Here is a 14357-nt window from a genome sequence, read left to right on the forward strand (position 1 = left end):
CTTACTTGTGCTTTTCTTAAATTGAGTAACCTATTGTTTGGGTTAAACCAATTCTTTGCCATATATAAATAATGATTGATATTGTTTAGATTTTTTTTTTGGCTTTACGCTGTAGAATGGTATCTTGTTTTATTTTGTCATTTCACAATATTTTATTATTTTGCAAATTCGAATAGAATAATATTTTCATGGAAAATGTATTGAGTATCTATGAGAAGACTAGGTGCCATTGTTACACTCACCAATCCTTCAGTAAGAAAGTAGAATTTCATTTGTTTTTGTTTAAACTGTTTCAAATGTGTCACTTTTTTCTTGTTTTCTGTATAGCCAATTATGAATAAAATGATTGCATTCCATTTATCCAATGAAATTTCTTGATGTATATATGACACGTGTATTATCTTGGCATTAATTCACGTGACAATTATGAATTGTTATGAGGTATACAAAAAACTTTCCCTTGTGTCAAGTATTGAATGCCTGTTTGTTTTTAATGCCTTCTTTTTAAATTGAGTTTCTCAAAAAACCTTTTGGTTTGACTAATATTAATCTAATAGTTTGTTTCATTTCCTCTGGACATTTAAAGAAACATACATGCTACTGAGTACTACTTATTTGAATTCTATTATGTGTATACTCACAGTGGTTTTTGAGTAGGGACTACAGCTAAAAATATCTCAATGTGTTTTTCTTTGCCTCTCTCTGCAGGATGACGTAGCCTTGCCAGAGACTTAGAAGCTGAGCAGAAAATGAGCTTAACATCCTGGTTTTTGGTGAGCAGTGGAGGCACCCGCCACAGGCTGCCACGAGAAATGATTTTTGTTGGAAGAGATGACTGCGAGCTTATGTTGCAGGTAATTGCATCAGCCTTCGTTCCATATGGGTCTACTTAAAGTTTGGAATTTTTACACAAGGTATACTTCTTTTGAGAGTTATAATGTTTTCAAGAAGTTACTTCAAGTTTTTGCATATATAGAGTATCCCAAAAGCTTAGTGCTATTTTAAGCTTTAAAAGTGTAAAATTACACTAAAACTTTTGGAATACCCCATATATGTATATAAGAATATATATATATTTTCAAATATGCATATACACACATTTTTTTAATTTTAGCTATTCAGTTTTAGTTCCAGTTTAGCTATTCCTTTTAATTCTACATGTTCAGGTGCTTCTGAGGAAAGTGAGTGTTGAATAAGAAAGAACGGTTTGTTTGTTTGTTTTTTTAGTAAAATAGGCCAAATTGGATTTTTAAGAGTAGGAAGCATCATTTTGGAACAATGTGACAATTCAAAGTAGCATTTTGAAATTAAGAGAGCACTAAGTTAAAAAAAAACGAGTTCTTATATTTTCTCTTTTGCTAACTCATTTTATTCCTATGTGTGCAGGTTAAAGGACATTTAAAAAAAAATTATGTATGGTGGTTTAACTACTGCATTTAGTGTTTTTCATTATGGTGCTCCCCAATAGCTTGATGAGTAAAATTTTAACTGAAGTGCTCTGAGTATGATCACAGGTTAAGATTCCTTATGATAAGTTTTTTAACATATGGAGTAATATTTGAAGTGTCTTTGAGCATAATGTTGGATAAGATATGTAGCCACAAATGTAATCCACATTTTTCAATTGGTTCTCAACTTCACTGTTTGTTAAATTATAATGAATCACAGAATATAAGAAATGAAAGGGATCTCAGAGCTTAAGTAGTCAGTCTTAAGGCAGGAACAGGAATCCCTACTGCAACATTCCTGAGAAATCATGACCAAGCCTTCCCTTGAAGACCTCTGGGGATAGGTGATCTACTACTTCCCAGGAGAGCCCATTCTACTGAGATATCTATTATTAGATAGCTCAACTGTTGGTATTTTTTTGGTATAGTTGAAGGAGCACTGGCTTTTTAGTTAGAAGATCTAGATTCACACTCTACCTCTGTAATTTTAGGTAAATAATTTCACTTCTTTAGGCCTCAGTTTCATTATCTGTAAAAATAAAGGGTTCAGATGATCTTAAGGGCAGCATGGTAAAGTGGAAAGAGTGCTGGATTTCAAGTAAGATGACCTGGGTTCAGATTCTGTTTCTGCTACTTACTTGGACACATCATTTAACCTCTCTCTGGGCCTCAGTTTTTTCATCTGGAAAATGAAGGGGCTGTATTGGAGTTTGAACTTAAAATCTGTTATTCCGTGATCTTTTAATTCAGGTTTTCTCAAAGCCTGGGGTCTGTGAACTTGTTTGCTTAATATTTTGATAGCTGTAATTCACAATAATTGGTTTAGTAGTCCTAAGTATTTTATGCATTTAAAAGCATTATTCAGAAAAGGGTACCATATGTTTCACCACATTGCCAGAGAGGTACATGACACAAAAAATGGTAATCCTGATTTAGATACTACCCAGCTGTAGTTTGCAAATTATAGCATTGAGAAGAAGTAAGCATCATACTCCAGTTATAGAGGGAGGAGAGCAGTAGAACTAGCTGCCTTGCCTTGCTTAATGTAGTCTTAGATCACATTGATTCTTCTAGTGGCCATATTGATACATGTTGAGCTTGGAATCCACTAAAACCTCCAGATCCTTCTCAGATCAACTGTTTCCTTTTCCTACTTTCACCTCATTAAGTTGACTTTTATTTTTTAGCCCAGTTGTAAAATTAGATTTTTCTCACTTTTGTTGCCTGTCAAGATCTTTTTGTATTCTGACCCAGTCATCATCCACAGTGTTAACTGTCTTTTCCAATTTTTTTTGTCACCTGCAAATTTAATAAGCTTTCTATCCATTGTTTTGTCCAAGTCATTAGTAAAGTCGTTAAGCAGTTCAGGGCATTTATTTGGAGAATCCTCTTAAGCTGACATTGAACCGTTATAAACTGCACGTTAATACCCTTCATTGTTGGAAAGGACCTCAGAAGTGGTCGTCCAGTCCAATCTATGCCCAGATCAAGAGAAGTACTGATGTGCTGGAAAGAGCCCTGGAATATGAAATTAGGGGACATACAGCTAATTATATAACTTTGGTTAAGTCATTTAACCTCTTCAGACCTTACATTCATTATTTGTAAAATGAGAAGTTTGGATTAGACTGTTGCTAAGGTTTCTTCCAGCTCTGTATCATGTAGAGAAAGCACTGGGCCTAGAGTCAGGAAGACCTGAGTTCAAATATGACCTCAGACACTCACCCCAGGCAAGTAATTTAACCTCTGTCTGCCTTACCTTCTTCAAATGTAAAATGGGGGATAATAACAGCATGTACTCCCCAGGGTGGTTGTGAGGACAAAATGAGATAATATTTAAAAAGAGTTATGCAAATTTTAAAACACTACATAAATATTATTATTGGCTTTTGTTGTCAATATTAAGAAGAATCCCTTCTAAAACACATTTGATAAGTGCTAATCTAATCCACAGAGAAAATGCACCAAACCCCAATTTTTGGAGAGCTGTAGTTCAGAAGTTTTATTTTGAATCGAATCTATATTTTCCTTTCTTCCATTTTTGCTGGTTTTATTCTTAGATAAAAGGTTCAAGCAAACATCAGGATCAGAGTGAAGGGATTTTCCCCATCCTTTTTAAAAACATTTACAAATTTTATTTTTATATCATTTTAATGTCCAAATATCTTCTCTACCCCTGCCCCCCAACAGCCACCCCTTTTAACAAAGAGTGAAAAACTGAAAAAAAAACCCATTAAATAAAACTATCTCACTAATTGAATCTAACACAGGTGAAGTGTTTCATATCCAAAGACCCTCATATCTTTCAGTGAAGAGAGGGAGGTATATTTTCTTATGTCTTCTTCTGAGACTAGTAGTGTGGGTTTTGACTGTATTTCTGATCTCCTACTTCTGCAAAGAAGTGTAGGATGGAGGTGCCTTTACTTATTTATTCTTTTGGGAAATTTTAGTCATCACAGTTTCAGATATTTTTTTCCTTGCTCTTTCCATTTGTATTGTGCTAGTCATGTGTATTGTTTTCCTGTTTCTGATTTCTCTGATTTGTGTCAGTTTATATAAGTTTCCATATTTGTCTCTATTCATTTCTTACAGGAGAATAATATTCCAAGGTATTCATGTTCAATCACAATCAATAGGCATCTACTTTTTCCTTCTTTGCTAGTACCAGAAGTGTTCCTATAAATACCTTGCCGTGTCTATGAGCACTTTCTTTTCATCTTTTACTTCCCTGAGGTATATGCCTAGCAGAGAAATCTCTGCATCAGAGAATGTGGACATTGTAGTCACTCCATTTCATAATTCCATAAATTGCTTCCCAGGAGGGTGGGTCAGCTAATTATTGGACCAATTAATTTACAGCTCTACCAGCACTATACTAGCATGCCTATCCTTTCACCACCATTCGAACTTTAACCATTTGCATTTTTTAAAATCTTTGCCAATTTACTAGCTGTGAGGTATGGCAGAGCTGGTTTGCTTTGTATTACTGCCACTGTCTCTTCTGTTCTTAGTGTCATCCTTTACCCCTCATTTTCCCTCATGCCAAATATACAATCCATTGCCAAATCTTGTTATTTTTAACTTCACTACTTCTCTATATAAATCCCCTTCTCTCTACTCACACAGCCACTATTCTAATTCAGACCCTCTTTGTCTCCTAAACTATTGCAATAGCTTTAAAAAAGTGTCACTGATGATTTTTGCATCACCAGAATTTCTCCTAGTACCCTCCCTCACCCTCAAGAGACATCCAATATAGCAAATAGTATTTTTGAAAGTAAAGTAAGAGAGTAAGAAGAGAAAAAAAAATCATGAAAACTAGTCAGTACTTCAAAAAATTCTGAAGAAATATATGCATAGTGTAGACTTCCAACCTTCTGTCTTATCTGCTTTATGAGAGCCATGTTAATTTTGTAACATTCATTTTTGATTGTTCTGTGGTAGTTCTTTCCATTTACATTGTAGTAAGGTATTAAGTATTTTCTTGGTTCTGCTTGCTACATTCTGCATCAGATCAAGTCATCGTATTTGTTATTTACTAAAGCATAGTGATATATTCCATTACATTCTGGTACCACAGTTTATTTAGCTATTCTCCGGTTGATGGTCATCTATGTTCTACTGTTTCCTGTTCTCTACTATGTTTCCAGTTCCTGTTTCTACATAAAATGCTGCTATAGATATTTTGGTATAAAATGAGGACTTTCTTCTTATCAATGATCTCTTTGACTTTTATGCCTAGTTGTGGAATCTCTGGGTTAGAGGATATGCATATTTTAATCACTTTATTTGCATAATTCTAAATTGTTTTCCTAAAGTTCTCATTCATAGCTTTGCCAAATATGTAGTGTCTCTATCTTCTTACAACTCCAACAAAGATTTTTCCCCCCATTTAACTAGTTCTCTTCTTAATGCATTAAATTTGGCGGGGCGGGGAGAGGGGGAGAGTGTGGAGGGTAGAAGCTTTTTAATTTCATGCCGTCAAAGTTATTTATTTTATATTTTGTAATTATCTCTGTCCCTTGTTTGAATAAGAATACATTTCCTATTCATGGCTTTAAAAGGCATATATTATTTAATTCTGTCTACTTTTTTATAGTATGATATTTCATATTAAGATCACATATACATTTTTCATTTATTTGCAGATATGGTATTAGGTGTTGGTCTAAGCCTAATTTTTCTGTCTCTTTCCTGGTTCTCCAGCAGTTTTTATCAAAAGAATTCTTCCCTAAGCAATTCATGTTTGTTTGTTTGTTTGGTTTTTTTGGAGGGGGAAGGGCAGAGCATTTGGGTATCAGTGACTTGCTGGTGGTCACACAGCTAGTAAGTGTGTCAAGTATCTGAGGCTGGATTTTGAACTCAGGTGCTCTTGATTCCAGGGCCAGTGCTCTACTCACTGTGCCTCCTAGCTGCCCCCAATTCATGTTTGAGTTCATTAAACTGGGTTATTAAGGTTAATTCTTTCAGATTCTCTTGACTATACTGATCCTATTGTTCTACTCTTTTTTTAAACCAATACTAAATAATTTTGATTACAGCTGCTTTATAGTATGATCTGAGGTCTGCAAGCGTGCAGCAGCCTTCTAATTGATCTCCCTGCCTTAAGTCTCTCTCTATTGCGTTCAGATAGATAGACAGCTGCCCAAATGACTTTCCTAAAATGTAGGTCTACGCATGTCATTAATCCCTACCCACTAAATTTGAATGGCCCCAGTGGATCCAATTCGATTGGATCAAAAGGCATTTAAAACTCTTCATAAAGTTATCCCTTCCTACCTTTCTTTGCTCTTCTTACACGTCATTCTCCTCTTTGAAGTCTGTGATCCAGCTGCAGTGGCCTGTTTTCTATTCCTTCATTAAGACACTTTTTTTCCTCTTCTCCATGCCTTTGCACTAGCTGTTTCCCTTGCCTGGAATGTTTTTGGTTCCTAACTCTGGCTTTTAGTTTTCCTGGCTTACTTCAAGATTCAGCTTAAACACCACCATCTTTCCTTCCTTTCGAAAATTATTCTTGCATTTACTTTATATTTGTGGTTATTTCCAAGTTGTTTTTCCCATTATACTGTGAGCTCCTTGAGGTTACAGACTGGTTTCTTAGATTTATATCTCTAACTATTTATTGGCAACTTGAATTGGATGTCCTGTAGACATTTTAAATTCGGTGTGTCCAAAATTGGACGTAAAATCTTCCCCTCCTCCCCTTGCTCTCTTCTTCCTAATCATCTTCTTCACTCATCATTTTCTGTTTGAAATGTTTTCTGTCCTCCCAAACTGCAAGTGGTCTCTTTCCCAAACTATCTTACCTTTAACTACTTTATATGCATATATGTATGTATGTGTGTGTATGTATATATATGTGTATATATATATATATATGTGTATATGCCAACTCACTTTAACTTTATCCTGCATATATTTGTATATATACTTATCTCCTCCATTTGAATGCGAGTAGGGCTTGTTTCATCCTTAATCTGGCACATACTGGTTGCTTTGCAAATGTTTAATTGATCAATTGATTGGTAAAACCCACTCATCTTGATAACATTACTATGCTTCCAGGAACATGACTTTGAATTGTGAAATATCACAATTTCAGAAGAATCAAAATTTCAGACCACCCAGCGGACTATGAAAAGACATTGCGCATTTAAATATGCTGAAGCATATTACCACTAAAGCTTTGTGCATAAGAAGTTTTGTAAAATATATCAGTGAGGAAACTTATGATCAAAAAAGAAAGTGAATTAGTCTCTACGCGATACATTGGTATTATCATAAGATTAAGGAATCTAGAGTCAGATGGACCTCCCAGAGAAAATGTATAGGAAGATAAAAATCACAGATAATGAAGTTCCTATCTGTGCTTTAGAGGGAATTTACACATTGATGAGAATAGTAGATAGAGTGCTGAACTTGGAGTTAGGTAGAATGAGGCTATATCATGTCTGTGACACTATATCTTTATGAGCAAAGCAAGCCACTTAACTTTTTAAAGCTGCAGTTTCTAATGTGTTAAGTTAGGCTATTAATACATACTGTGCCTCCCTCATATGGTTATTATGAAGTTCAAATTATATAAGAAAAGCACTTTTCAAATCTGTATAAATAACTATTATTATTATTATTATTATTGGTTTACCAAGGTAATTAAATATTTGATTTAGGGAGAATTAGGTAAATTAGAAGGTATGTATTTACATTTCAAAAGAATTATTGGCCTTATTAAAGTTTTCACTATAGCATTCTTATACATCAGCTCACATCTTACATTTATATATATATAGTGTATTCTTGAATCTGCTCTCCCCTTTTAAGATTGAATTCAAATCTAAATGAATACCAAAATGTACTTTCTTCATTTCCTTTTTTTCAATCCTTTTGCAAAAGCCTAGACCAACGAACCCTACTACTGATTTCTTAACTCCCCCAGGCAGCCATTTTGGGTCTTGTGAGGTTCCTAGTTAGAGAGGCCATTTGTGTTATGTTGTCCTTGCCACATGACTTACTTGGTGTATTTTTGCATTTTAAACTGCCCCCATAATATGTCACCTGTGACTTTTTTTTGTTTGTTTTTTTGTTTCGGAGAAGGGAAGGCAGGGCAATTAGGATTAAGTGACTTGCCCAAGGTCACACAGCTAGTAACTGTGTCAAGTGTCTGAGGCTGGATTTTGAACTCAGGGCCTCCTGATTCCATGGCTGGTGCTCTACTCAGTGTACCACCTAGCTGCCCCTTACCTGTGACTTTCAGATTCCTTATTTTTCATACCATCCCACAGAGAAGGTTCATATGTCACTTTTTTCTATTGCACTTTGGATGCATTTATAATAGAAATCAGTTTTTCAAAATTTATTTTGTGTGTATGTGACTCTTTAGGAACATGTATTAAGAAGATTATTTGTTCTTAAAATGAACTGTATAATAATTGAAGAGAATATTCCACTGTTACTTATTTTCCCAGGTTTTACTTTTGAGGATTGCATGTTTTCCTCTCTAGTAGATACCTCTTATCAACAGCAAGAGTAATCCTAAAGTTCTCTAAAATAATTTAATCCCTTTGAACCTCAGTTTTCTTATCTGTAAAATGAAGGTTTGGACTAGAACAGAGTCAGCAATTGAAGTTTAACTTAACCAGTCCCCAGGGATCTTTCTAAGTAATTACCTGAAGTTCTTTAGAAGGAATAGAAGAAATCATCTGTATCTGTGCATTGATTCATCTAAATTAATAATCTCCACTTTTAGAGGTGAGTTGATCTTAGTACTCTTCCCCTTCAACTGTCCAAGGCATGGAATCCCTCCGATGATGACCCTGTTTGGACCACTTTTACTTAGTGGTTGTCCCCTTGCCCCTTCTTAAGGAATTGTTATTGCCATGTTTCCAAACTCCACTTATCTTGGCTCCTTCATTTCTGTAATCATAGCATATCCTCAAGGCTAGGTCCTCATAGCTTTCTAAGGTGACCGCTAATATGACAAATTCACTGACTGATGTGGTAACCATACAAGGTGTTGGGAGCTCCTCAAGGTCACCACTCTAGTTCCTAGACCATACTTGCACATTATATTAAATTATTTGGAGATAGTTATTTCATCTTTTTTATGTGTTCTCAATTTATGGTTTTTTTTTTGTTTTTTGCTAGGAGGGTGAGAGGGAAGATCTGTGATTATGTTCTATATTTATCTTGTATAGATAGATAGTTTTCTCCCCCAATAGAATGTGAAATTCTTGGGAGCAGGAACTGTCATTTTTGCCTTTGTTTGTATCTAGGCATTTAGCACAGTACCTGGAATATAGGGAGCTCTTAAAAATGCTTATTGCCTGAGTTCAAAGCTGGGAATTAAAACTCCTGCCAGCTCCAATCACTTGTACAAATAAAGTTGTAAAAAAAAAAAAGGTAAAGTGATTATATTCTATAACAGAGCATATGTATCTACAGTTTCAATTTGTAATTTTGGAAAAGCATTTTTCCCAAAAAGATCATTAACTGATAGTGGTTAGATATTATAATATTGTACTTTGAGTACATTAAGGATTAAATAAATTAGGTTTTGTGGCCTAGTTTAGATATTTACTATTTCACATTCTACTGTGGTCAGTTCTATGTGTTAGACTATTATATTAATTTGAAATCTGCCTCCATATAATTTCTATCCATTCGCTCTCATTCTGCTTTTTGGAAAGAGTAAGTCATCTTTCAAAGATAATAATCAAACCTTCAGAAGTCTTCTATTTCTACACTAAACCTCAGTTTACAGATTCCTAACCATTCTCTTCACTCTCCTTAGGACACACTACCCCTTTGTTAGTGATCCTTTTAAACTGTGCCTCATATTAAACACAGTCCTGCCAAGATTGCACTGTTAAATTTTTCAGCCTAAGGGCAAGACTTATATTTGTCCCCATTACGTTTCATCCTCACTTCTTGGTTTGAAACCAAGGAATGTTTTACCTCACAGAATGAAAGTTTCCTCAGTGTTCTTAGACCTTGTTGGTGAATTTTCAGTATTAGGGTTACTGTAAGTCATTCATCTTTTCCATTTCTCTGTATACTAGTTAAGAACCTTGATACAAGTGAATCCCAAATAAACATTTTAAATTTTCTATATACCATAGTATTCTTGTGGTCTCCAGTAGCTTCCTTGAGAATCACTAGAGAGAGCATTAATTCTTTCAGGTGATGATGATACTGTTTGCTGCTCTGCAGATATTAAGTGATATCCTAATGATAATTTTCCAACCTACTCCTATCAGGTAATTTCCTAGCTTGGTTAAGTCAAACATAATTGGTGCACATGTGATTTTATATTTGTAGTTTGCTTCATTTCATCTGTTATCATGGTCAAAATGATTCATCATCAAATATCCATCCTACTAGTCATATGCCATTTCTTTGTACACTTAGCTAAGCTGGTCCACAGAAAGTAGAAAGAGTCCATTCCCAACACTATTTGAAGCTTCTCCAGAATGATAGAATCTACAGAGATTTTCCTCTCCTGGAATTCCCTTCAAAAACCCCAGGTCACCTCCACACCTTTGTGATTTCAAATTATCTTCCTTTTTAAGGATTATTATGGAATACATATAATAGTTAGGCCTCTTAGTCCAACAAGCAACCTTTCATGTGCAAGGTGAGATGTGTCTGTTATGTAATGAATAGAAAGCTGACTTCACAGTTAGGAAGGCCATCTTGGGCCACTGGGTAAGGCACTTAATCTTCAAGAAACCCAGTCAACACCCTTAAAACTGCAAAATAGTTACTTTTCTACACTGATAGAATTTCTTCACAAGAGCTCCCTGTACCAATGAAATTACAGCTCTGGATAGATAGAGACCAGCCCAAAAGAAGTACCTCAAGATACTGACTTTTAGCCTTGGGGAAGGGAAGAGACCCTTGTAAGAAGTCCAGGGTAAACCAGATTATTTTAGGAGGGAGCCAGCACTAACAAAAAAGGATCAGGATAAGTTTCCTGGTGGAGATCTGGCTCTTCTTCAGAGTCTCTAAGGTAGCATTTATAATAAGGAAGTGCCTTCTAGGCATGAGGAAAGCCTGTGCAAAGCCATGAAGGCAGAGAATGGTTAAATTCAGGAACACCCAAGTAGGCCACCTTGGCTGGATAGTAGAATCTATGAAGGGGAGTAAATATGCATCAAATTTGGAAAAAGTCCGAAGCCAGGTTGTGAAGGACCTGTAAATGTCAAACTAAATAGTGTGTGTTTTTCCCAGAGGCTGTAGGAATACATTAAAGTTCCTCGAGCAGGGGAAGTAGCATGGTTAGACTTTTAAAAATATCTGTTTTTGAATGAATAGAAATCAGTAGTACTATCCTTTTTGTTCTGTGAAATTGATTAGTGGCAAGTACATTCCTTTGTTTGCACTTTTCTGGAAGTGCCTGATACAAAAAGTATCTTTTCTTATATATTGTAACAATTTTTAAAAAAAGACTATGTATAAGGCTCCACAACAGGAGTTCTCAGCATCAGTTAGGTCATACATCCAGACCCTGCTTCTCCTCCAAAAAAAATTATGTGAACTTTCATGATTCTGTAGGAGTTAACCAATTTGGCTTGGTTACTTAGTCTCCACCCCCAAAATCTTCTTGGCCTTTTCCTAATAGCAGCAGGCTGCTTTTAGCTCTGCATTAGATACCAGTGTATACTCTGAAAAGATCCATAATTAGATTGGCATGTTGGTCATCTGGTAGTCTAAACTGATGCTGAATATTAGGATAGTTCTATTTAGGAGTGAAGGATCTGTCTTGAATAAGCAAGTAAGAGAAAATTCTACATCAATAGTTTTTTCAGTTTATTTTTTTCCTAGAGATTTTTTGTCATTTATTCCTTTATATAGTATTATATCTTAGTTGATCTATTTTTCAGTTATTTTTTGCTGTCGTTTCTCTAAATGGATTGCTTTGGCTTTTTAGTTTCACAGTGACTGTAAAGGATTTTGCAAATATGTAAATGCTGAACACGTGGATTTATGGAATAAGATTTGGTGAATTTTAATTATTTTTAGATATTTTTAAAAAAATATTAAACTTCTTATAGCTTATCTGTAATGTGATGAAGGTTGTCAGAATGAAATGTGATTAATGTGGCTACATTCCTGTTACTATCTATGAGACAGTTTTCTTCTGAAGTTTTGCCAAACTGATTTGCATTTGTGGTTAAATTGTCCTATTTGTAATGTGTTTAAAATCAGTTGGTAGCTACTTTGAACTCTATGTATATTAATAAATCTCCTTAGTACAAGTAAATGGCATTTTTTTGTCCATACAGATTTTAACTTAAATTGTCTCCTGTGCTGGTTTTTCATCATGTCTCAGCCTTAATCTGGCACGTACACCATTGCAGCAGAGAGACGTGATCCATGTGATCTCTGTACTCATATGCTAGGCTGATTATAGAATTTTACTGTTATTTAATAAACCCAGTGATTAAACTTTTATTTACATCTGAATTTTCATTATCTTCTTCCAAAACAGGCATTGTCTTGTTTAATGTGGAATGTGTTGTAACTGGAAGGCAACAATATATAAAGGTTATAAAGAAAATGACTAAGTAGAGATTCAAAGATTTGATTTCCACCTTTATGACTTGTTAGGTGGCCTTGGAAACATTAATTAGCTTCTTCGTGCCTGTTTACTTCTCTATACAAAAAGGTTAATAATAGTATACTTCATAAGACACATCATATGTAAATTAATTTTTGAAGCCTTTTGAGAGCCTCAGATGAAGTGTTCTGTGACTGAAGAGTATAATTGCTAAGTGAGAATTATGTTAGAATTTATGTGGTTTTAAATTATACTCTTAATATAAAATTTATATTTCACAAGACCTACTTATGATTAAGGGCACAGTGGATAGAGTGCAGGACCTGGAGAAAGACTCATCTTTCTGAGTTCAAATGTGACCTCAGACACTTACTAGCTGTGTCACCCAGGGCAAGTCACTTAACCTTGTTTGTTTCAGGTTCTTCATCTGTAAAATGAGCTGGAGATGGAAATGGCAAACCACTTCAGTATCTCTGCCAAGAAAACCCCCAGTGGGGTCGCGAAGAGTCAGACAGGACGGAAACAACTGAACAACAACATAGATTAAACTTAGAGCTTTTCATATTGATAGAGTTCAAAGGTAGATTAGTTGCCTTGTAACTCTCTTCCAACACTAAGAATCTGTGATTCTATGTAAGTTAACCATTTCTTACTGTTAGTAGATTTCTATTTATTTCTTATATAAATTTAGTAGAATTGCATTATAAATAGTAAATTATATCCAAATTAATCAGATTTTCTTTTTCTCATTTTAAAATTAGAATGAGAGAGTCCTAATGATTTATTTTAGTTCTATTTCCTAATGTAAAGAACCAGCATCCTAATAGGATGCTAATTAGAAAATAAGTATAATTAACTCTTTTGCAGGTATACAGTTGAGAGTATAATATTTTCATTAATTATTACAATTTTGCTAAACATCTAAAGAATATAGCAATTGGTTGCTGTGGGGGAGGTAGGGTAGATGCCAGTGGCTCCTACAATTCCGCCTATCCCTTTTCAATCTTACTACTAAAGTAATCTACATGGACCCAGGCTAGACCACTCTCCACAGCTGGTTTACAGGAATCTAGGCTAGCATCTAAATGTTTGCTAGAGTTAAAAAGAATTTTCTGACCCATACTCAAATAAGAATTCAAACTGAAAGTCTTTATGAACAGCAGAGTAGTTCAATTCAAAAGTGAGCTTTAAATGCCTAGAGACTTCGTTAGCTAGTTGGCTTGGTTGGCCCGACTGGCATCTATAATCACAAAGTAGTGGGAAAAGACCTGAGCCTATAAACTAAAAGTGCTTACAGTTGTGATGCAGTGAAGACTCCAGTGGAGTATAGCTCAGGAAGATGCCAGAATGAGTAGTAGCCTCAACTCAGTGGAGAAGACAGCTCACAGTCTAATGGTGTTAGCCATTTCAGTGGCTTATGGGAGAGCAAGCAGCAACAGCAAACACAGAGGAAGAGTTCTATCCAGGTCATTATCTTAGGAGTGTGGTATGTTCTGGATTTGCTACCACTGGTGGTATAGTAACTTGTATACCCTGTATGTATGATGTAACTTTCTTGATATATCCTACAGTGCTACTTCATGAAATTTTTCACTTGTATGAATGTGTCTGTTATGTGCTTGGAAACACAAACACACCCTGTAAACCCGGATGCTATGAGTCTGAGTAACTGTCAAACTACAGTTAATCAAAAATTATTTATTTACATTTAATATGTGCCAGTCACTGTGTCGAGCTCTGGGAGTATGATTTCCAGGAGAAGGTAGCCCTTCAGCTGAGTCTTAAAAGAAGCTGGGGGTTTTAAGCATCAGAAGGTGGGTGGTAGAGCATTCCATGCACAGTGAATAGCC

The 14357-nt window shown here is 35.2% G+C and overlaps 1 protein-coding gene across 6 annotated transcripts in view; it reads left to right on the forward strand.

Annotated features, from left to right (window-relative positions):
* Window positions 1-14357, forward strand: part of CEP170 (centrosomal protein 170) — a 160030-nt gene that overhangs the window by 23479 nt on the left and 122194 nt on the right. For all 6 annotated transcript variants that reach the window (XM_036755048.1, XM_036755042.1, XM_036755043.1 and 3 more), the window contains exon 2: window positions 709-854. In XM_036755048.1, coding sequence (XP_036610943.1) covers window positions 750-854 — 105 coding nt within the window. In that variant the 5' untranslated portion in view covers window positions 709-749. The remainder of the gene's footprint in view (window positions 1-708; window positions 855-14357) is intronic.

The sequence above is a fragment of the Trichosurus vulpecula genome, chromosome 4 (genome assembly GCF_011100635.1).
Source record: "Trichosurus vulpecula isolate mTriVul1 chromosome 4, mTriVul1.pri, whole genome shotgun sequence".
NCBI classification, from domain to species: Eukaryota; Metazoa; Chordata; class Mammalia; order Diprotodontia; family Phalangeridae; genus Trichosurus; species Trichosurus vulpecula.